Genomic DNA, 24692 nt, shown 5'->3' with positions numbered 1-24692 from the left:
CATACAAATATATGATCATTATCCAAAATAATAATTTTGTGTGATTGTTTTGTGTGGACTAAAATCCTGAAATTGTTCGTAAGTCTATGCTCAGGGATAAATACACTTGGTCACGTTAATATAGAAAGCGCCCGCTTAGTAAATCAACGGTTGTAATGTTTTGTAAAAAGTAAAATAATAACACATTTAGAAATGGCCGGTTCATAGATTTTAGTAATTCATTTGTTAAAAGTATTCGTAATTTTCATGCACGTCAACATTTTTTTGCTTCTGTAAGACCTATAATTATAGCTTTTTTAAGATGAAAGCAAATACATCACAAATACAAATGGATCTGGCTAAAATGGCTTTACGGTTACCATGAATTGATTTACGTGGACCCCGACTTAAACAAGTTGAACAACTTATTCGGGTGTTACCATTTAGTGATCAATTGTACGGAATATGTACCGAACTGTGCAATCTACTAATAAAAGTTTCAATCAATCAATCAAGTGTAATGTAGAAAAACAAAAACCATAGTATTTAAAATAAAAAAACAGTACCTCCCTCTGACGTCATCACTCTGCGCCGATTCGCGGCTTTTGAAACAATTGCCAGTGTCGCTTCGCCAAACTTTCACGTTTATCGTAACTCTTTATTTCATTGACGGGAAGTGAAATGATCGACATGATCGAGAAGGAGGATCCGGTCATTACAGAGGAAGAGGCTGCTCAGTATGATCGTCAAATCCGTCTGTGGGGCTTGGATGCCCAGAAGAGGTAACACGTTAGCTTGGCATGCTAATGCTAAGCGGCACACATCCACTCTTATCTTTCTTGATGATGGATGGGCTTTTGAGCAACGTTTGTTTTTTGATCGTAACATTCCAAGTAAGCAAACGTGGATAGACTGCATATGTTCTGGCAAAGGGTGTTTTATTATAGCAATGTGGCTTTTATTTTGAAAACCTGTGCGAAAACAAACGTATTGACGGGTAAAATGAATTGATTTACGTGGACCCAGACTTAAACAAGTTGAAAAACTTATTCAGGTGTTGCCATTTAGTGGTCAATTGTACGGAATGTGTTCTGAACTGTGCAATCTACTAATAAAAGTTTCAATCAATCAATCTATGGTTTGTATTTCGCCTGCAGACTGCGAGGATCTCGGGTTCTCTTGGTTGGTTTAGGAGGTCTGGGTGCTGAAGTGGCCAAAAACCTAATCCTGGCTGGGGTAAAAGGACTCACTATGTTGGATCACGAAAAGGTACGCACATTCACAATAACCAACATGTCTTTGGAATGGCACTACATTTGTGTTACTGTTTGTGTGTAAAGTAACGTACAAATGTATTTTAATGCAGTGGTGTCCAAAGTGTGGCCCGTGGGCCATTTGCTGCCCAGAGGCCCAAAGGCCGCAGGCCTTTTTTAACGGCACATTATAAAAATAGTTTTGAAAAAAACATTTAAAAAAAAAATTGAATAAAAGAGCATACAGGTGAAAAGTAACTAGAAAAAGTTGCAATGTTTACTTTAGGGCTGCAACAACTAATCATTTAAATTGATTATAAAAATAGTTGCCGATTAATTTAGTCATCGATTCGTTGGATCTATGCTATGTGCATGCGCAGAGGCATTTTTTTAATTTATTTTTTATTTTAATTTTTTTTATAAACCTTTATTTATAAACTGCAACATTTACAAACAGCTGAGAAACAATAATCAAAATAAGTATGGTGCCATGCCAGTATGCTGTTTTTTTTCCAATAAAATACTGGAAAGGATAAAAATGTAGTTTGTCTCTTTTGTCCGATTATTAATCGATTAATCAAAGTAATAATCGACAGATTAATCTATTATCAAATTAGTTGTTAGTTGCAGCCCTAGTTTACTTTAATAACACAAAGCTGCCATGCAGACTGTTGTTTTAAGCTGTCATTGCACAAAAATAATGAATCAAAATTAAAGATGTCCGATAAAAATGTAATATCGGAAATTATCGGTATCTGTTTCAATTTCCCGATTTTTTCGAGAGACTCCCGAATTTCAGTGCCCCTCCCGAAAATTTCCCGGGGCAACCATTTCCACCCGGACAACAGTATTGGGGGCGTACCTTAAAGGAACTGCCTTTAGCGTCCTCTACAACCTGTCGTCATGTCCGCTTTTCCTCCATACAAACAGCGTGCCGGCACAGTCACATAATATATGCGGCTTTTACGCACACATAGGTGAATGCAAGGCATACTTGATCAACAGCCATACAGGTCACACTGAGGGTGGCCGTATAAACAACTTTAACACTGTTACAAATATGCGCCACACTGTGAACCCACACCAAACAAGAATGACAAACACATTGCGGGAGAACTTTCGCACCGTAACACAACATAAACACAACAGAACAAATACCCACAACCCCTTGCAGCACTAACTCTTCCAGGACGCCACAAAATACACCCCCCCATCCCCGCTACCACCAAACCCTGCCCCCCTTGACTTATTCAAGGCTCAAATTATTTCACATCGAACATGTGTGTTTGTTTGCCATACATACAACAATGTTTTCTGTGACAAAAAGGACATAAAAAATTATAAAAACTTAAAATTGAGGAAAAGATCGAAAGTTGATCTAGAAACTAAGCTTTGAAAGTAAAACAAAAAAATCACTTTTATGAGTGGGGCCCTTTTGGATCCCCAAGAATTTCCGTGGGATATTTTTAAACTATCATTGTTCAAAAAATAGTAATGAATCAAAATCAATGTTGTTATGAATTAAAGGCCTACTGAAACCCACTACTACCGACCACGCAGTCTGATAGTTTATATATCAATGATGAAATCTTAACATTATAACACATGCCAATACGGCCGGGTTAACTTATAAAGTGACATTTTAAATTTGCCGCTAAACTTCCGGTTCGAAACGCCTCTGAGGATGACGTATGCGCGTGACGTAGCCCGACGAACACGGGTATGCCTTCCACATTGAAGCCGATACGAAAACGCTCTGTTTTCATTTCATAATTCCACAGTATTCTGGACATCTGTGTTCGTGAATCTGTTTCAATCATGTTCATTGCATTATGGAGAAGGAAGCCAAGCAAGCAAAGAAGAAAGTTGTCGGTGCGAAATGGACGTATTTTTCGAACGTAGTCAGCCACAACAGTACACAGCCGGCGCTTCTTTGTTTACATTCCCGAAAGATGCAGTCAAGATGGAAGAACTCGGATAACAGAGACTCTAACCAGGAGGACTTTTGATTTGGATACACAGACGCCTGTAGAGAACTGGGACAACACAGACTCTTACCAGGATTACTTTGATTTGGATGACAAAGACGCAGACGTGCTACTGTGAGTATGCAGCTTTGGCTTTTTTTTGCGTATGTACGTAACTTTTTTAAAATATATAAGCTTTATGAACCTTGGGTTAGGTGAACGGTCTTTTGGGCTGAGTGATTGTGTGTGTTGATCATGTGTTTGAATTGTATTGGCGTGTTCTATGGAGCTAGGAGCTAGCAGAGGAGCTAGGAGCTAGCATAACACGTACCGTACCGTAAGTGCGCGTCACGTACGTAACTTTTTAAAAATATATAAGCTTTATGAACCTTGGGTTAGGTGAACGGTCTTTTGGGCTGAGTGATTGTGTGTGTTGATCGGGTGTTTGAATTGTATTGGCGTGTTCTATGGAGCTAGGAGCTAGCAGAGGAGCTAGGAGCTAGCATAACAAACACGCAGGTGTTATTATGCAGGATTAATTTGTGGCATATTAAATATAAGCCTGGTTGTGTTGTGGCTAATAGAGTATATATATGTCTTGTGTTTATTTACTGTTGTAGTCATTCCCAGCTGAATATCAGGTACCGTGAGTATGCAGCCTTGGCTGCTAAACATTCGATAACTTGACCGTATGTGCGCGTCACGTACGTAACTTTTTAAAAATATATAAGCTTTATGAACCTTGGGTTAGGTAAACGGTCTTTTGGGCTGAGTGATTGTGTGTGTTGATCAGGTGTTTGAATTGTATTGGCGTGTTCTATGGAGCTAGGAGCTAGCAGAGGAGCTAGGAGCTAGCATAACAAACACGCAGGTGTTTTTATGCAGGATTAATTTGTGGCATATTAAATATAAGCCTGGTTGTGTTGTGGCTAATAGAGTATATATATGTCTTGTGTTTATTTACTGTTGTAGTCATTCCCAGCTGAATATCAGGTCACCCCCGGCTCTCACAGCATCTTCCCTATCTGAATAGCTTCAACTCCCCACTAGTCCTTCACTTGCACTTTACTCATCCACAAATCTTTCATCCTCGCTCAAATTAATGGGGAAATTGTCGCTTTCTCGGTCCGAATCTCTCTCACTTCATGCGGCCATCATTGTAAACAATAGGGAACTTTGCGTATATGTTCAACTGACTACGTCACGCTACTTCCGGTAGGTGCAAGCCTTTTTTTTATCAGATACCAAAAGTTGCAATCTTTATCGTCGTTGTTCTATACTAAATCCTTTCAGCAAAAATATGGCAATATCGCGAAATGATCAAGTATGACACATAGAATAGATCTGCTATCCCCGTTTAAATAAAAAAAATTCATTTCAGTAGGCCTTTAATGACTCATTCAAGGCTCAAATTATTTCACATCGAACATGTGTGTGTGTTTGCCATATAAACAACAATGTTTTCTTTGACAAAAAGGACATAAAAAATTATTAAAACTAAAATTTGAGGAAAAGATAGAAAGTTGATCCAGAAACTAAGCTTTGAAAGTAATACAAAAAATAACTTTTATGAGTGGGGCCCTTTTGGATCCCCAATAATTTCAGTGGGATATTTTTAAACTATCATTGCTCAAAAAATAGTAATTATTTACCTACTTATTACTCCAATTACTTCACAACAAATATTCCACTTAAAAATAAATTGGGAGGGGACATTGTGCATTTTGTGTTTTTACCATATTTCTGAGTTTAATTTATTTTGAACATGAATACACTTACAATATGATACGTCACATCATTTCATATAATTTTTCTTTACAAGTGTACGAAAAGGAGTAGGAAGAAGCAACGTTTATTTAGTCCTACTCCTTTCCCACTTCAGAGCACTTACCAATACATATGTTCACTTACTGTCTTCTTTGTGTAACACAATTTACATCCGTGAATTATTAGTACAGCAGTTCTTGTAATGGATCATTAAATCAGTCATGATTAACAATATACCGGTATTGATTTGAATAATGGAGGCGAGGATTCGTTAATTAGTTCCGGTATTTGTAGCAAGGATGCTACACCGTGTCGAAGAGGCGGTCATTCGCTTGTGTCTTGTCAGATTTTCGGGACACAGCTGTGTCATCAACATGCATTATCGTTACATGACGATAGTATTAAAAGCTCTATCGCCGTCCAAATTGATATCGTCGATATCATGGAACCCTGCCACTGTGCTTTGCTAGCCAAACAACAGGCTGCCAGAAAGTGGTGCCTATCAGTTATTTTTAGCAACGACAAAATCAATACAACACCGAACCGGAGTTCATAAGGAATATAATCCAGTCTGGGACACCCTAATGTGAGTAGAAATGGTCTGTTCCAGGTTCAAACTGTGGCCATCATAACAGCTTTATGAAGCGCTCACATCAAGTTAAGTTAGCCACTCGTTACAGTTCCAGCTCGTCTGTAGGATGTGTGTGTTGCACTTTAGCATGCTAAGCATCACCTTCAACCCGAAGCATGACACTTTTTGTAGGTAATAACGCAGCTCCATTGGCAGTGGGGACTAGGGTTGGATCCAAATATTGCCAATATTTGCCTTTTTTATTTTTATTTTGCCTATCATTTAATATAATTCACTTGTGTGTGTGAAAAGCCGTAGATCAGGGGTGTCAAACTCATTTTAGATCAGGGGCCACCTGGAGAAAAATCTACTCCCATGTGGGCCGGACTGGTGAAATCACGGCACGATAACTTAAAAATAAAGACAACTTCAGATTGTTTTCTTTGTTTAAAAAAAAAAACAAGCACATTCTGAAATTGTACAAATCATAATGTTGTTGGGTTGTTGTTTTTTTTTACACTTACATGTTGCGGTTAGTAGTATTCTATCTTTATTTGTCGTTATTTATATTTTCTGTCAACTCATTGGTGTTAATTTTCAATCTATCAAGATAAAAAATAATATCAAAATCAAATTACAGGATGTTATTTATGTAGTTTGCTCATATTCCTCGACTGATGCACTAACATCATGTGGTTTATTTTGAACATATGTAGCATCATCTACAAAGATACAAATAATTGCTATTGCGACATCTAGTGGACACATTTAGAACAACAGTTTCTTTCATTTAAAAATTCCGGCTCATTTTTATACTTAGCAAACTCACCCCGCGGGCCGGATAAAACCTGTTCGCGGGCCTGATCCGGCCCCCGGGCCGTATGTTTGACACCACTGCCGTAGATATTATGTGATTGGGCCGGCACGCAATTGCAGTGCCTTTAAGGCACGCTCCCAATATTGTTGTCTAGGTGGAAATCGGGAGAATGGTTGCCCCGGGAGATTTTTGGGAGGGGCACTGAAATTCGTGAGTCTCCCGGGAAAATCGGGAGTGTTGGCAAGTATGACTGGGAGACGCAACTGCTCTGTACTTCTCCCTACATCCGTGTACCACTCCGTACAGCGGCGTTTTAAAAAGTCATACATTTTACTTTTTGAAACCGATACCGATCATTTCCGATATTACATTTTAAAGAATTTATCGGCATCTCTAATGCCAAGTCAATACATGATGTTAGTACATAGCTTGAGGAAATAATTATTACTATTATGATTTCTTTTTTTTTCTTTTTTATAAAAAAACATTTTAAATAAACGTGAGTGGGACACATTTTCTGGCATAAAATACGTGTTTTTTTTTTGTTTGTTTTTTTTTTAACATTGATTTGAGTCTACCCTGTAGTGTTTGTTCCCATTATATTGGTGTTATTTTTCAATCCATCAGAAGATGAAATAAATAATAAACTAAATTACAGCATGTTATTAATGTAATTTCCATAAAATCGGTAGGCTGATCGACAGCTCTGCAGCATGACACGCGTACAGCGATGTAAATACAAGTGCAACACGTCATGTACGGATGATCAAAAGCATTTATTCGGGTAGGAATGTCGCATGTTACACCAACAACATTTTTGACAATCAAAGCATGATCGTAATAATCCACATTTTGTATCATTGACATCGCTAATAACCCGGATATGCTGCCGCTGTCTGAACAAGGAACAGAGCTCCGCCCCCATGCCAGCTCCCGCGGTAGGGGACACCTAATATTTCAGGGATACAGTATTTCGCACGACACCGGCATGGAAGCATTCATGACCCTGAAGAAAATCGGAGATTATAAAACTTTTCAAAGTAAATACCATTGTTAAAAAAAAAAAAATACATTGGCCATTGTGTGCTGACCCATGGAATATCATCGAGGCTTTATTTGTGCCAAAAAAAGGCGTGTGTTTTTTTTTATAGGAGTTTCCGTTATTCACCTTTTCACGATTCATCTGACTACTGTAGGGCTTGGCACAAGTGTGCGATGTCTAATTTTGTCCACTAGATGGGGACAGTGGCAAAGTTATGTACAGTACTACTCGTCAAGTGCTTGTGTTCACAGTTTAGTCCAATAACTACAGTAATTATATAACAAAAGGAATTGTTGGTACTTGTGTACATGTTTTTTTTCCCAGTGCCATTCAATCATTTAAATAATAAATGTCATTTTTGCAGCATGTTGCGCAAGTTTTGCCAGAATGAAAACACCTGCAGCTCGGTTTGAGGACGTAGCTTTTCATTGCTGTTGTTTCTGCGTTCACCAGGCAAGCGAGGAGTTGTGCCGTGCTCAGTTCCTGGTGCCGGTAAGCAAGTACGGCCAGAGTCGCGCCCAGGCCTCAGTGGAGCGCGCTCAGACCCTCAACCCCATGGTGGAGGTGCAGGCCCAAATCGGGTTAATTGAGGAGATGCCTAAAAGTTTCTTTCTGCCGTTCAGCGCGGTGAGTGAACAGGAAGTAAAGGAGATGTATGACATATTAATTAATATAATTAATTATGTGTTAACAAGCATCATGGAAGGACAAATGTAGAGAACGGACTTTGAGAATTTCCTGCGTGCCGCCCTCAGGTGTGTCTAACCGGCTGCTCCAGAGACGTGATGGTGCGCGTGGACCGTATCTGCATGGAGCACAACATCATGCTTTTCTCCGGGGACATCCACGGTTACTATGGTTACATGTTCTGCAACCTGGGGCCGGAGCACAGCTACGTGGAGTGAGTGGTCACATGACCTTTTACACGCTAGACGGTGTCACTTTACTGGACGTTGCTTTGGTCCTCAGGGAGAAACCCAAAGTAGTGAAGCCCTCTGGAGACTCCAACGATGGGCCGGAGGCCAAGAGGGTCAAAGTGGATCCCAACGAGACCACCATGGTGAAAAAGGTTAGATTTTGTACGGCGCTCGGTGTTTACCAGAGATTGGCAATTTGTTTGTGTAGGCGGTGGCGTGTCAATATGACGTCAATGTATAATTTGCACCATTGGCTATGACACATTTAGTTTAAAAACAAATCTTACACATACATTTAAAGACAAATCTGTCTTTTTAGTTGTCTACATCAACATACCTTTTACTTGTTACTATATATTGTTTTGCTATATATTTTAATTGCTGCTGCTTATTTTTATTACCACAGTCTGCACTTTTTACACCCCTGGTTTATTTACATATTATTCTGTCCTTACTGAATGTTGGAATTTTTGTCTGGCAGATAGGTAAACAGTCCATTAAGTTAGACATGAAAAACTTCCAACTTGAGATTGCCTGTTGGTAGTCTCCACAATGCAGTTACTTTGAAACAAAGGAAAGTGCATTCATATACAAATGAAGTGCACATACATGTAGGAATCATGGCAAAGCGACAATACAGTTTGGTATAAACTGGGGGGAAAAGCAATAGAACCATACGGGGTATAGGTTGGCTCTTATGCCGCTACCTTAATGCTAACATACAATGGAAAAGCCCATTGTCAGGCTAACAAAAAATAGCATTGTGATCGTTTTAAACTTGTACAAACGTTTAACAAATGAAAATGTAACGTTACAAAATTGACATAATACTGCAAATGCATTTATAATTACCATATCATTCCATACCATTCCATACCAACTTTATTTATAAAGCCCTTTAAAAACAACCACAGTTGAAGAACAAAGGGCTGTACACCACAAAGAAATACAGGCAAAGGACAGACTAAAAAAATAACATTTAAAACAGAAGTAAAATACACATTGAAAAAACAAATACAAATTACCCTAAAAACAATTTCTTAGATAAAAAGTAGTTAAAAACAGTTAAAAAAGTTAAAAACAGTTTAAAGTCTCATGCTGGGTTAAAAGCCAGTGAATAAAAATGGGTTTTAAGAAGGGTCTTAAAAATAGCCAAAGAAGGGGCCTGTCTCACATGGAGAGGGAGATCATTCCAGAGTTTGGGAGCCGCCACAGAGAAGGCTCTGTCCCCGGCATGTAGTCACCAATCTGTGTGGAAAACACATTTTAACCGCTCATTTTGTAATACTAGGCGTGTCTGCTGCTCTCTACTATCTCAAACTCAAATTTTATAACACATAACATAGTTTTGTGGTACATAAATCACCTGGAAGGTGAAGTACGCCATTCCTCTACTGCAAAATATTTAAAAAAATGTTATTCATCTTGATTTTTAACTTCCATTTACTTGTGGCTGACCATTAATGTATGAATGAAAGACTGGAGCAATTCTAGTTTAAAATATAGCAGCATGTGTTTTCAATTAAATGCTTTAATTTAGAACACAAATAAATGTATGTGTAATTTTAACATGCAAAATGTGTGAACCCTGCAAGAAAACAATATTTTTCATTGAGTAAAAAGTCCATTTACGATGTGTTGTTTCTGGTGTGGACCCAAACAGACGACCAAGTTCTGCATGCTGAAGGAGGCTCTGCAGGTGGACTGGACCACAGAGAAGGCCAAAGCCGGTCTGAAGAAAAGGCCTGTGGACTACTTTCTGCTACACGGTAGTTAATGACGTTTGTTTAGTTTATTTAATATAGGGATGTCCGATAATGGCTTTTTGCCGATATCCAATATTCCGATATTGTCCAACTCTTAATTACAGATACCGATATCAACCGATACCGATATTTACAGTCGTGGAATTAACACATTATTATGCCTAATTTGGACAACCAGGTATGGTGAAGATAAGGTCCTTTTTAAAAAAATTAATAAAATAAGATAAGATAAATAAATTAAAAACATTTTCTTGAATAAAAAAGAAAGTAAAACAATATAAAAACAGTTACATAGAAACTAGTAATTAATGAAAATGAGCAAAATTAACTGTTAAAGGTTAGTACTATTAGTGGAGCAGCAGCACGCACAATCATGTGTGCTTACGGACTGTATCCCTTGCAGACTGTATTGATATATATTGATATATAATGTAGGAACCAGAATATTAATAACAGAAAGAAACAACCCTTTTGTGTGAATGAGTGTAAATGGGGGAGGGAGGTTTTTTGGGTTGGTGCACTAATTGTAAGTGTATCTTGTGTTTTTTATGTTGATTTAATTAAAAAAAACAAAAAAAAATGATACTGATAATTTCCGATATTACATTTTAAAGCATTTATCGGACATCTCTAATTTAATACATTTAAAAAGTCGCACATTCATTGTCCTTCCGGGACCTTTCATGAAAAACAACAGCAAGACCAATGGAAGTGTGCTTGAATGAAAACAAGCAAGTGAGTAGCCAACTAATAATGATAATCATTTGTTTTCTTCAAACTTAAGCATATACTGAGCGTACAACACGTCAAGAATAAATGCACAGACAAATACATGCAAACTACTATGTACACTCTCCTACTGTGTAACCAAAATGTTAGTAAATACAGGAGTGGGCCAAGGATGAAGCCATTGACTAGATTAGCAGATCCAGGTAACGGTGCTGATTGACGGTTACGGTCCGCTTGCACCGGGGTCAAGGGTGGTAGTGACTCACTGCATCCAGCAGATGGAGTTGTGGGGAAAAAAGCCTGTTGTGTGTGACAGTTGGCAACCATTCTGTCTTGCACAATAATGGAGGCACATTCTATTTATAGTTTCAAATCAGTTCATGCTATTAATACTGCATATTATTCAGCATGCATCTTGGTAAATATGGAAGTGCCACAGGAAGTGGTGTTAGCCGAAAGCTTGTCGTGGGCGACCGATGAGGAAGTCACTCTTCTCCGCAACGACTGCTTCCTGTCCCACACGGAGGAGCAGTCAAGTGTGACCCCCAACCTGACCGTGTTTGTCTCCAGCAACGATTAATTGATTAAATCCATTAATTTGGTTAGAATTAACCTTGGATTTATATTTTTTTGTTTATATTAAACCTGGGTGTAACTAGGGCTGCAACTAACAACTAGTTTGATAATCGATTAATGTGTCGATTATTACTTCGATTAATCGATTAATAATCGGATAAAAGAGACAAACTACATTTCTATCCTTTCCAGTATTTTATTGAAAATAAAACAGCATACTGGCACCATATTTATTTTCATTATTGTTTCTCAGCTGTTTGTAAATGTTGCAGTTTATAAATAAAGGTTTATAAAAATAAACTAAAAATAAATAAATAAATAGCCTCTGCGCATGCGCATAGCACAGATCCAACGAATCGATGACTAAATTAATCGCCAACTATTTTTATAATCGATTTTAATCGATTTAATCAATTAGTTGTTGCAGCCCTAGGTGTAACTAATAAAAATCTATGAAATCAGGATAGGTAAACGATGGCAAATAGGAGGTAATAGAAGTGAATTTAAGGTTAAAGAAGGTGGAAAAAAGGTAAATGGAAGATAAAATAAGCTAAATAGAAGGTGAAATAAGTTTTTTTTTAAAATATGGTAAATAAAAGGTGAAATAGGGTTTTAAAAAAAAGGGAATAGATCAGACCTGGGCATTGTGCGGCCCGCGGGCCGCACAATGCCCTTTGTACGTCCCTGTCCGGCCCGCGTGAGGCCAATTATAAATTACAAAATAAATTTAAAAAAGCATCTATTTCGAGTGTGCAATACAACGGTGCTGCTTTTGTTTTGAAAAGCGTTATTTGTATTACTTCCGTGTGGACGTATGCTCGTGCGCGCAGCGGCAATCTCAAATTACAAAATAAAAAATAAAAAACATCTTTGTCGTGCGTGCAATACAACTGTGCTGCTTTTATTTTGAAAAGTGTTATATGTGCGTATGTCCTGTGAGGGAAGGCGCACAGCGACAAGTGATGCCCGGTTATCCCAGAGACGCTAAAAAGAGAAAAGTTGATGACGAATGGCGTGTTTTCAACAAGACAAGTAAAGGTAAAGCTGTGTGCTTATTTGTGGTACACACGTTGCTGTGTTTAAAGAATATAGTGTAACGACCTGCTGAAGTAGATGTTGTCTTCTTGAGTTGCGTAAATGAGGAGTGAGGAGACGTGCGTGTGGAAGGAACGAGATATGTTGAGCTGTGTTAGTATAGCTTGCTCAATAAAAGTTTAAAAAGAGCGTCAGACTTGATGTGCACTTCTTCTGGACGCTACAATTGGTGTCAGAAGTAAAACTTTGCGCATACTGCACTGTTTGTGTGCTACGTCATCGGGAGGTACGTGCCACGTGAGGAGCTCGCCGCAAAGAGAGAGAGAGAGAGAGAGAGCGTTTACAGGTGCAGCCACTCTGCTTGCCACGGGGGGAATTCCGCCCTCAATGAAGACTCCCAGGTTTGATGGCAAGGCGAACTGGGAGGTATTTCATCCCACTTCTGACATCAATTGTAGCGTCCAGAAGAAGTGCACACCAAGTCTGATGCACTTTTTAAACTTTTATTGAGCATGCTATACTAACACAGCTCAACTTATCTCGTTCTTTCCAAAAGGAAAACCAATCCTCACTCCTCATTTCCGCAACAGCAACGCTTCCTCCTTCTTCGCCAATCACCTTACAGGTGTGCTACGTTCACAACAAAGAGGATGCAGGATAAAGTGACAGAAATTGAAATTTTTGTATTGTAATATACATCAGGAAGTGTTGTGTAAGAAAGTGTTAAAAATAAAACCATCAAAAGCCATCTGCTTTTGAATAAAGATAAGTTAGGTTAAATGAAAATATTATTATTATTATTATCTATCTTACGGTATATCAAAATTAATTTGAGCAAAATTTAATTGAAATATTGTCGGTGTGGCCCTCCAGCAGTGCTCGGGTTGCTCATGCGGCCCCCGGTAAAAATTAATTGCCCACCCCTGGAATAGATGGTAAAGGTAGTAAAATAAGGTAACTGAATGTACATAGAAGATAAATAAATGTAGTTAAAATAGTTAGTTAAAAGGTAAAATTAGTTAAATAGAAGGTAAATAAAGGGTAGAATAAGTTAATTGGTGGAAATATGGAAGGGAAAAAAAGATAAATAAAAGGTAAATAGCGAAAATATAGAAAGTACAAGAACATAAAACAAGGTAAAAGACGATCGAAGAAGGTAAATAAAATTTGCGGTACAAAAGATTTCGTAAATGCTTTTTTACGTACCATAATTGTTTCTAAACACTGCCTGTAACACGGCAGTAAAGCGGCTGTTTAAACAAAACAGAAGTCTTCGTCATGGACCCACTAGCTGCGGAAGCAAGTTCTACAATCAGCTAAACAGACTCAATAACTCCACGGTGAATTGGTGAATTTACTGAGGAATTTGTGAGCCTGAAACAATACAAAAAGAATGCCATTCTAAGTTAATAATACTAACACAGACACTCGTAAACGTGATAGCATATTTGCTAATGCTAACAAAGCTAGCTTGATTACATCACAATAGTACGTACATGTTTTTGGTTACATTGTCGAACCTACAAACGTTGCTTGGAGTGATGAATGAAGAATCCTTTCGAGCAGAAACGCTATGGACAAATACTTACGGTTCAAGGAACGAAACAGGAAGTACATTTTTAACCTGCATCATCTGCAGTGAGCAATCTTGTCCAAAAGATGGCGCCATAGCACAAACAATAACACACCTTTAAAGTGTCTCAATCGATGTTTGTATTAAAACTATTTGTTGAATACTAAACATTATGGCCTTTAGCGAAGACAAATCTATAAATTAGCCGCGCTGTTTTATAAGCCGCAGGGTTCAAAGCATAGGAGAAAAGTAGCGACTTGTTGTTCCACTCCGGAAAACACGGTATTGTACTTATTACACCAAATATTTGATTGTAACAAGCATCTTAGTTGTAGTTTTCATGATCTAATTTGCGTTTAAATTGCCATGTAAAATCGCTAATGCTAATATGTAGCATGTCTATGGCATATCCAATGTAAATTAGCATTGAGCTAACACATTTTAAAAAGCATTGCCTTACTTTTGAACACCTTCTATAAGACATACTTGCTTTGTTGGCATGGGAAAATGCAACATTACCTAGAGCACAGGTGTCAAACTCAAGGCCGGAGGGCCACATCAATTTATAAGGCCAGTGAAAGCCTGGAAATAATAGTCAATACAGTACTTTTTTTTTTTTTTCACTAAATATATTAGTTCTTTCCATTTTGACAGAAAAAACTGAAGGCTGTCAAAATTAACAAGTTACCTCATCCAAAAAAATACCGCATTTATCATGTTTATACGCAGACTTATTACGCTGTAATTGTTTTTGTGTCAATATTGGGGTCTTTTCTTAAGTTGATTTCAGCGAGTATCAACCTGTAGTTAATCATGATTAATCTGATTATAAAATCGAGTTATTTGACAGCAGCAAAAAAATAAAATACTGCGTGCAATTGCATATCTTTGAAATTGTATTATTATGTAATAATGCAAGAAATATTATATTATCATATTTTTTTGTTAAAATAAAAATAAACATTTGAATATCTGCTTGACTCATGATTTTAAAGCAAGTTATCCATCAAATTGTACACTCTAAAAATTCAAATAGATTTTACGGTGAAAAACCCCCGTAGCTCATTACCCAGAATTGTAAGCGTCAAAAAATATTGTGGTATCCAGTCACAGTAATACACCGTAAAAACGACAACTGTACATATTACCGTTAAAAACAGTGGCGCCTTTTTTTCATTTACAGTAATATCTTGTTTAAAACATCGTACATTTCACGATAAAATTCAGGTAACTGAACTCAGTTTTTTTACAGTAACATTTACTGATTGTTTTTTTTTTTAAAAAGATAGAATGTGTTGGCAATTGTGCAATTATGTCAAGAGGCGAATCAACCATCAATTAATCAAAGTTTACTTATATAGCCCTTAATCACTAATGTCTCAAAGGGCTGCACAAGCCACACTGACATCCTCGGCTCAGATCCCACATCAGGCCAAGAAGAAAAAAATCCAGATGCATTTATTCATATTTTATTCACCGCTCCAAACGGCCCTTTGAGGGGATCCTTAACTGCGATGTGACCCTCAATGAAAACGAGTTGGACACTCTTGACCGAGAGGCAATCTGCTACGAGTACAACATCACTGTGTCTTGCACAATAATGGAGGCACATTTTATTTATAGTTTTAAATCAGTTCATGCTATTATTACCGCATATTGTTCAGCATGCATCTTGGTAAATATGGAAGTGCCACAGGAAGTGGTGTTAGCCGAGAGCTTGTCGTGGGCGACGGATGAGGAAGTCACTTTTCTCCGTGACGACTGCTTCCTGTCCCACACGGAAGAGCAGTCAAGTGTGACCCCCAACCTGTCCATGTTCGTCTCCAAGTCACTGGACTAGGGCTGATATTCTGTTGCTTCGATTAGTCGTTTGATGAATAATAATTAACATTTCTAAAATCCGGACCACATAAAAGAAGGTAAAAAAAAGTTGAATAGAAGGTAAAAGATGGTAAATAGGAGGTAATAGAAGTGAATTAAAGATAAAATAAGGTGAAAAAAGGTACCGTATTTTTCGGACTATAAGTCGCAGTTTTTTTCATAGTTTGGCCGAGGGTGCGACTTATACTCAGGAGCGACTTATGTGTGAAATTATTAACACATTACCGTAAAATATCAAATAATATTATTTAGCTCATTCACGTAAGAGACTAGACGTTTAAGATTTCATGGGATTTAGCGATTAGGAGTGACAGATTGTTTGGTAAACGTATAGCATGTTCTATATGTTATAGTTATTTGAATGACTCTTACCATAATATGTTACGTTAACATACCAGGCACGTTCTCAGTTGGTTATTTATGCCTCATATAACGTACACTTATTCAGCCTGTTGTTCACTATTCTTTATTTATTTTAAATTGCCTTTCAAATGTCTATTCTTGGTGTTGGGTTTTATCAAATACATTTCCTCCAAAAATGTGACTTATACTCCAGTGCGACTTATATATGTTTTTTCCCTTCTTTATTATGCATTTTCGGCCGGTGCGACTTATACTCCGGAGCGACTTATACTCCGAAAAATACGGTAAATGTAAAGTAAAATCAAGTAAATGGAAGGTAAAATAAGTAAATAAAAGTTCAAATACGGTAAATAAAAGGTGAAATAAGGGTAAAAAATAAATAGAAGGTAAAAAAAAGTAAACAAATGGTCAAGGTAATAAAGTCAATGCAAAATAATGTAAATGAAGGTACTGATTCTGATCGAAGATAAATAAAAGGTAAACGAAGGAATATAGAAGTTAAAATAACATAAATAAAAGAAATATAGCAGGTAAAAAAAAGGTCAACGGAATGAATGTAGAAAGTAAAAGAAGATAAAACAAGTTAAAAGCTGAATAAAAGGCAAATACATTATTAAATAAAAGCTAAAATAAGTCAAATAGAAGGTAGAAGAAGGTAAATAAAAGATAAAACATGGAATATAGAAACTACAAGGTAAAATGTGGTCAAAGGTCAATTGAAAGTAAATGGTAGGTAAATAAAATGTAGAATAAGTTAAATAGAAGGTAAATAAAAGGTAAAATAAGTTAAATAAAAGGTAAATATGGAATATCTGAGGTAAAATACGGTCAAAGAATGTTAAAAAAAAGTAAATAGAAGGTATAAGAAGTTCAATCGAAGGTAAATAAAAGGTAAAATGAGTTCAATAGAAAGTAAATTATAGGTAAAAAGAGTTCAATAGAAGGTAAATAAAAGGTAAAATAAGTTAAATAGAAGGTAATCGAAGGTAAATAAAATGTAAAAGGAGTTAAATCGAGGGTAAATAATAGGTAATTAAGGGAATAGACAAGGTAAAAGAAGGTAATAAAAGCACAAAAATATTTGTTTATTTTGACAGTTTTCCCTAAAATACGCATTGAGATAATAAAGTGTGTTTTATCCAATTGCACGACTAATGGAACAAACTCATTGATAGATTACTCGATTACTAAAATAATTTATAGCTGCATCCTTACCCCAGACGCTCCAATCCGTCATCCATTGTGTGATGTATTGCATGGCATTGTGGGTAGTGTAGTGCATATGAATGGTGTGTGGAGTTAAAGAGAAAGGAAACAGCGTGTTTGTCCTCCGCAGTCCTGCTGAAGTTCCGTGCGGAAAAACATCGTGCCCCAGAGCCAAAGTCCTTTGCGGAGGACAGTCAGCTCCTGAGACAGATCCGTGACGACCTACTGGAGGCCATGGGCGTGGGCGCCAACATCCTTAGCGACGACTTCATCAGGTACTTGCTGTGGCCCCCGCGCTCTACATGTCCACTTTGTCCAAAGCGGGTCCAGTTTGCTCCTGCCAGGAATCATAGAGGAAGTCAAATGAGTCACTTCCTGTTTGCTGACGTTGACATGCGTCCACAGCTACTGTTTCTCCGTGATGCCTCCTGTGTGTGCCGTGGTGGGAGGAGTCCTGGGCCAGGAAATTGTCAAGGTAAGCACACCCACACCTTCCGGAAGCTTCTCGAAGACTAGGGATAGGTAGCGTTTACATTTGAACCCATACCGGTGACACATCGCTACTTTTAAAAGCTAGCCTGAGATGCTATTTGAAAAAAATTGAATTATAATACATTTTGTACAAAAAATACAAACAACAATGCCTTTTTATTTTTTGGAAATTGTGTGACATACATCTTCGACTTTCAAACACGGATGACATCTATTAAACAAGACAAGAAGCAAAGAATTAAACAGAGACAGAATTAAATTTGTTGGAATTGGGGGTTAAATCACCAAAAATGATTCCCGGGCACGGCCACCGCTGCTGCTCACTGCTCCACTCACCTCCCAGGGGGTGATCAAGGGTGATGGGTCAAATGCAGAGAATAATTTCGCCACACCTAGTGTGTGTGTGACAATCATTGGTACTTTAACTTTAACTTAACCTATCAGCATCGGATGATTTTCGTGAAAAAGTATGTGATTGCCATTGCCGATTAATGATTTTTAAAGTCGATCAAAAAAAGCTGTCACTGTATTTTTAGTCCCCCAGCTGACAAGCAGCTAGCATCTAATTATGTGTCTCCATACACAGTGTGGAACCATACCTCTGATCTAATAATAGTAACCTCCATTGCGGCAAATAAACTAAATTTCTTCGTATTTAAAGTATCAATATCAAGTAACATTATCACTGGAGGACGAGATTAAACATGTTACAGACCAAACGGCAAGCTCGGAGCAGACATGCTAATAGCTAAGCTTGTTGTCAGGTTCAAACACTAATGGCATCTATTAAACAAGACAAGAAGCAAGGAATTAAACAGAGACCGAATTAAATTTGGCTCAATTGAAGAGAGACGCGTAGACACTGTACCCCATGTACAGTGTCGTCCCACGCCCCTGACGAAAGATTGTACGCCTCCTCATTCATTTGGACTTTCCCTGATTACATGGCAACAGCTGTTTCTAAGGGAGGGGGGTCGTAAACAGCCATCACCATTGGTTACAGAACAGTTCAAAGGAAAGGTCGTAAAACAGTTCAAAGAAGAGGTCCCTGTAGGGGAGTCAGGTCCTGCTTCCTCTACGCTTTGTAGTTCTTGGGTCAAGACAAAAATGTTCTGTTGATTACAATACATGAAAGAAACAGAACACCTTCATGTTGCTTCCCATCCTACACAGTGGAGTTTTACAAGCCTTCTTCTCGGTGGGTTCAAAGACAGCTTTTGTCTGCTCGCCGGGCGAGCTGAACTCAATGTAACACAAAGTTTTGTGATAACTTAGATACAATTATTCTAACACTTGTTCTAAACAACACAAGGAATTATGTGCTTTGTAAAGTTTAATAAGTTGAGATGGAAACACATTACAGCAGAAAGTAAGAAGTTATTAACAGGAAATTAACAAGAAAATAAATAAGAGTCTAGAGCAGGGGTGTCAAACTCAAATACAGAGTGGGCCAAAATGTAAAACTGAACAAAGCCAAGTTTTGCATTGAATATTGAACAAGCAAGGCTTATATAACTTATATAACAAAATCGAGTTTCAAATAATAACAATAATAATTAAAAAATATCAATGGCATATCAAATAAAATGTAAATAAAAAATTGAATGCCTCTTTTCTATTTGCAGCCTTCTGAGGTAAATATCAAAAAAAAACTTTTTCCACAGGCTAATAATACATTTGAAAATAAAATAACAATAATGAATGAATCAAACATTCAAGCCTTGAAGTAGCAAGAGAAAGTGCATGAATAAAACGTTAATTATTGCTCAGTTTGCTACACTGATTTGCTTTAACACTGAATATGGAACAAGCAACGCTTATATAACTTAATAATGCAAAATCAACTTTCAAAAAACAAACGAAAAAACATCAATGGTATATTAAATAAAATTTAAATAAAAAATTGAATGCCTCTTTTCTATTTGCAGCCTTCTGAGGTAAATATCAACATTAACTTGGTGGGCGGGGCGGGGTTTTGTGGTAGCGGGGGGTGTATATTGTAGCGTCCCGGAAGAGTTAGTGCTGCAAGGGGTTCTGGGTATTTGTTCTGTTGTGTTTATGTTGTGTTACGGTGCGGATGGAAATGTGTTTTTCATTCTTGTTTGGTGTGGGTTCACAGTGTGGCGCATATTTGTAACAGTGTTAAAGTTGTTTATACGGACACCCTCAGTGTGACCTGTACGGCTGTTGACCAAGTATGCGTGGCATTCACTTGTGTGTGTTTAAAAGCCGCATATAGTATGTGACTGGGCCGGCACGCTGTTTGTATGGAGGTAAAGCGGACGTGACGACAGGTTGTAGAGGACGTTGAAGGCAGCGCCTTTAAGGCACGCCCCCAATAATGTTGGCCAGGTGGAAATCGGGAGAAATTCGGGAGAATGGTTGCCCCGGGAGATTTTCGGGAGGGGCACTGAAATTCGGGAGTGTCCCGGGAATATCGGGAGGGTTGGCAAGTATGATTATTAGCGGTGAATGCGGTGTTACAGTGGCACTGCCGCTGTATAGTACCGACGGGCCAGCTCTAATGTTAATTTGATATTGCCTCAAGGGCCAAATGAAATTACACGGCGGGCCAAATTTGGCCCGCGGGCCAGAGTTTGACACCCATGGTCTAGAGAAAAGACAATATGACAACTGTTGGTGCGTCAGTAATGTCACCGTCCGTACACTATGTGTAAGAAGAGGGTGGATCCATCTATGAATTGGTGGTGTTGATACCATGGGTTACATCAGTATATGATCTGATGCAAGAGTGATTAGGTCGACATTTGTATTTTTTTGAAAGTCTTTTTTTGTTGTTTTTTGTCAATACTTAAACATTTTGAGTTTCCTGGACACAGGAAATTTACTTTACAAAAGAGAAGTGTGGGATACTTCTCTTGTTGCCTTATTTGTATTTGACTTTATTAAATGGATTTATATTATTATTTGGTGCAGCCGGGCCTGAGCATCATACGTTACTTAACAGAGTAACCAAAGAAATCAAACAAAGCACCAATATAATTCAGTTTAAGAGACTGTTCAAACTACAAGTGTTCACAAAGTACACAGAACAATAATTATGATGAACACCTAGAACCATTTTGCTCTTTTTTTTCTTTATTTTGAAAAAAATTATTTATGTATTTATTTATTAATTCACTGTTATGTTACAGAGAACAAGGAAATGGGATAAAATTGCTATGGAATGAAAAGGAGTAGGATTAAATAAGCTCTGCTTCTACGTAAACCTTTTCGGACGTGCTGTAATGAAACAACTGGAAATATGTGATGCATTACATTGTATCGTATGCATGTTCAAAATAAACTGAAACTGAACTGAACTTAGCAAAAAGGCACCACTCTTTAAAGGCACACACTCTGCTTTCATGAAACGTCTTTGCACTGCCGGATATTTAACTTGTTGTTTTCGTAATGCTATAATCACTTTCCCTAGTAATTAATGACATGTATTAAAGAATAATTCTGTTTATAAATAAATGACTTTTTTTGGCAAAGTCATGAGTAACTTTGATTACTCTTTTAAAAATAATTTTCCGAACACTGCTCACGGATCATCCCTCGTTATTAGATAACATCAATAAGTAGAGATGTCCGATAATATCGGCCGATAAATGCTTTAAAATGTAATATCGAAAATTATCGATATCGTTTTTTTTATTATCGGTATCGTTTTTTAAAATTTTTATTTAATTTAATTTTTTTAATTAAATCAACATAAAAAACACAAGATACACTTACAATTAGTACACCAGCCCAAAAAACCTCCCTCCCCCATTTACACTCATTCACACTCATTCACACAAAAGGGTTGTTTCTTTCTGTTATTAATATTCTGGTTCCTACATTATATATCAATACAGTCTGCAAGGGATACAGTCCGTAAGCACACATGATTGTCCGTGCTGCTGCTCCACTAATAGTACTAACCTTTAACAGTTAATTTTACTCATTTTCATTAATTACTAGTTTCTATGTAACGGTTTTTATATTGTTTTACTTTCTTTTTTATTCAAGAAAATGTTTTTAATGTATTTATCTTATTTTATAATTTTTTTTAAAAAGGACCTTACCTTACCTGGGGGAGTATAGCTCGGTTGGTAGAGTGGCCGTGCCAGCAACTTGAGGGTTGCAGGTTCGATCCCCGCTTACGCCATCCTAGTCACTGCTGTTGTGTCCTTGGGCAAGACACTTTACCCACCTGCTCCCAGTGCCACCCACTCTGGTTTAAATGTAACTTAGATATTGGGTTTCACTATGTAAAGCGCTTTGAGTCACTAGAGAAAAGCGCTATATAAATATAATTCACTTCACCTTCACCATACCTGGTTGTCCAAATTAGGCATAATAATGTGTTAATTCCCCGACTGTATATATCGGTTGATATCGGTATCGGTAATTAAGATTTGGACAATATCCGGATATCGGCAAAAAGCCATTATCGGACATCCCTATCAATAAGCTTTGTCACCCATAACGTGAAGATGAGATGTTTTGAGCCGGCGTCCTCTGCAGTGGACATTTGTGTTTTGCATAAGAGGGACAGAAGTAGACCCAAAACAAACGTCCACTGCAGAGGACGCTGGTTTGACCTGACAGTAGTGCTTGAATGTTTCACGCTTGTTGTTCTCCAGGCTCTGTCCCAAAGAGACGCTCCGCATCGGAACTTCTTCTTCTTCGACGGCCGCAAAGGAAACGGCATGGTGGACTACTTTGGACCCAACTGAGGAGGCTCGCTCCATCAACCTCATCATCATCATCTTCATCCGATTGTTTATTTATGGCGTCCATCACCGACAATACTCTTCTGCTTTTGTTTTTTGTTTTTTTACATTTAATAATAAAAGTGTTACATAAAAACAAGTTTGGGTGTTTTCACGCATTTTGTGTGATTAAAGGTAAGCATTGCGACACTGATTCTAAAGAAAGTGTTAGGAATGTGGAGACTGAAAGAAAAGAAGCCGAGACGACGACGTCATTCGTGATTATTGAAAAAGTAAAAACTTGCTGACGTCATGTCTTTGTTTGCTCGGTGTCCTCACCAGGAGGTCGCTGCATGATGGCTGCAGCCAATCACGGGCCAGATGCTGCTCCATCTGCGACGTGATTGGCTCATCCTGCAGCAGGGAGCATCTGAGGACATCCTCACTTTGGACTGTTGGAGCTGATGCTCTCTAATATTTGCTCACTCCTAAGCACAAATCTATTTTCTAATTGATATACTGTATGAGTTAATTTGAGTAATACTTAAGGTCAAATGTAACCACGATTACATTATTGAGCATTCATTGATTCCAATGTTATTGTTGGTAAACAAGTATTCGGACAGTGGCCGTGTTTTGGGCTTTTGTCATTTAAATATGCAAGTTATAAAAAAAAAAACGACGCCCTAAATGTTAATATATTATAAATATTGCTGTGTATGTTTAATAATAAGGTTGCTTGAACCACATTATGAACACGGACAACACCTCCCTCAAAAGTACTAAATGCTTCATTCCCCCTGTAGCATTAAACACTTTTCTCGACACAAACGTCTTTAAAGCTCACCTTTAAGCATTCACGCACAGCACCCGCATTTTGGAACAAGGATGAGGTGATGGAAGAAATTAAAAAATATATAATAAATGTATTTGTGGCAGCATATAGGGCTTGTCCAGTGTGTACCCCGCCTTCCGCCCGAATGCAGCTGAGATAGGCTCCAGCACCCCCCACGACCCTAAAAGGGACAAGCGGTAGAAAATGGATGGATGGATATAGGACACGTGTCAAACTCAATGCCCGGAGGCCAAATCTGGCCCGCCACACCCGCGAAAGCCTGGAAATAATGTGTTAATAAAATGCTTAATCTTTTCTTACTAAATATATTTGTTTTTTCCCCTTTGACATTAAAAAATCAAGTACTGCATGCAATTGCATATCTTTTAAAATTCAATATCAAAATCAAATTATTATACTATCACGTTTCCCAAAAAATATTTTTTGTTCAAATAATAAATACTGTACTTAAATATCTGCTTGAATTATGATTTCAAAACAAACGATCAATCAAATTGTACACTGTAAAAATTAACAATAGAATTTACGGTTAAATTCTGCCGACTTTAGTTTTTTACCGTAAAATCAACTTTGGTACTGTTTTTTTCCATATACAGTAAGACACTAAAACATTAAAAAAAAAACAAAAAAAAAACATTAAAACAACAATATTTTACGGTAAAAAAAAACAAACTTGCAGCTCTGTTGCTTGATTTTTACCGCTAAAACAGTGGTATTGTTTCTCCATTCCATTTATTCCAATTTTTATATGCTGTAAAAAACCCACTGCTCTTACTGTAAAATGCTGGTGACTGCTTTTATAATAAAATTTAAATATTATTTTTGCAGATATGTAAAAAAAAATATTGTTAATATATTATATATATACACGTATATTCATATATTATTCACTGTTAAAATCGGCCCTCTGAGGGCAACCATAACTGCGATGTGGCCCTCAATGAAAACGAGTTTGACACTCCTGATATAGGAGAAACTGCGATGAGGTGGCGACTTGTCCAGGGTGTACCCCGCCTTCCGCCCGATTGTAGCTGAGATAGGCTCCAGCGCCCCCCGCGACCCGAAAAGGGATAAGCGGTATAAAATGGATGGATGGATGGATATAGGAGAAAGTTATGTAAGTTATGTTTGACTCATCTCATTTGTCATTAATGTGGTGCGTTCAAAGACCCTCGATTAGAGTTAGTAACAGCTGCATG

At 37.6% G+C, this 24692-nt stretch overlaps 1 protein-coding gene across 1 annotated transcript; it reads left to right on the top strand.

Annotated features, from left to right (window-relative positions):
• The first annotated feature begins 543 nt into the window (after nt 1-543).
• sae1 (SUMO1 activating enzyme subunit 1) lies at nt 544-22802 on the top strand. The gene is made up of 9 exons (XM_062062121.1): nt 544-761; nt 1137-1248; nt 7850-8023; nt 8152-8297; nt 8366-8465; nt 9977-10082; nt 17573-17717; nt 17848-17917; nt 22569-22802. The coding sequence occupies exons 1-9, from the start codon at nt 661-663 to the stop codon at nt 22659-22661; spliced, it is 1047 nt and encodes a 348-aa protein (XP_061918105.1). The 5' UTR covers nt 544-660; the 3' UTR covers nt 22662-22802.
• Nucleotides 22803-24692: the final 1890 nt, after the last annotated feature.

This window comes from Entelurus aequoreus, linkage group LG10 (assembly GCF_033978785.1).
Source record: "Entelurus aequoreus isolate RoL-2023_Sb linkage group LG10, RoL_Eaeq_v1.1, whole genome shotgun sequence".
NCBI classification, from domain to species: Eukaryota; Metazoa; Chordata; class Actinopteri; order Syngnathiformes; family Syngnathidae; genus Entelurus; species Entelurus aequoreus.
This window is presented reverse-complemented; position numbering and strand designations above follow the sequence as displayed.

What these genes read in the sequence shown, in the direction of transcription:
- sae1 (XM_062062121.1), top strand. Translation starts at nt 661, where the DNA reads ATGATCGACATGATCGAGAAGGAGGATCCGGTCATTACAGAGGAAGAG. An exon ending in CCGGAGCACAGCTACGTGGA is followed by an intron (nt 8,298 to 8,365) that starts GTGAGTGGTCAC and finishes TTTGGTCCTCAG; the next exon opens with GGAGAAACCCAAAGTAGTGA. An exon ending in TGGGCCAGGAAATTGTCAAG is followed by an intron (nt 17,918 to 22,568) that starts GTAAGCACACCC and finishes GTTGTTCTCCAG; the next exon opens with GCTCTGTCCCAAAGAGACGC.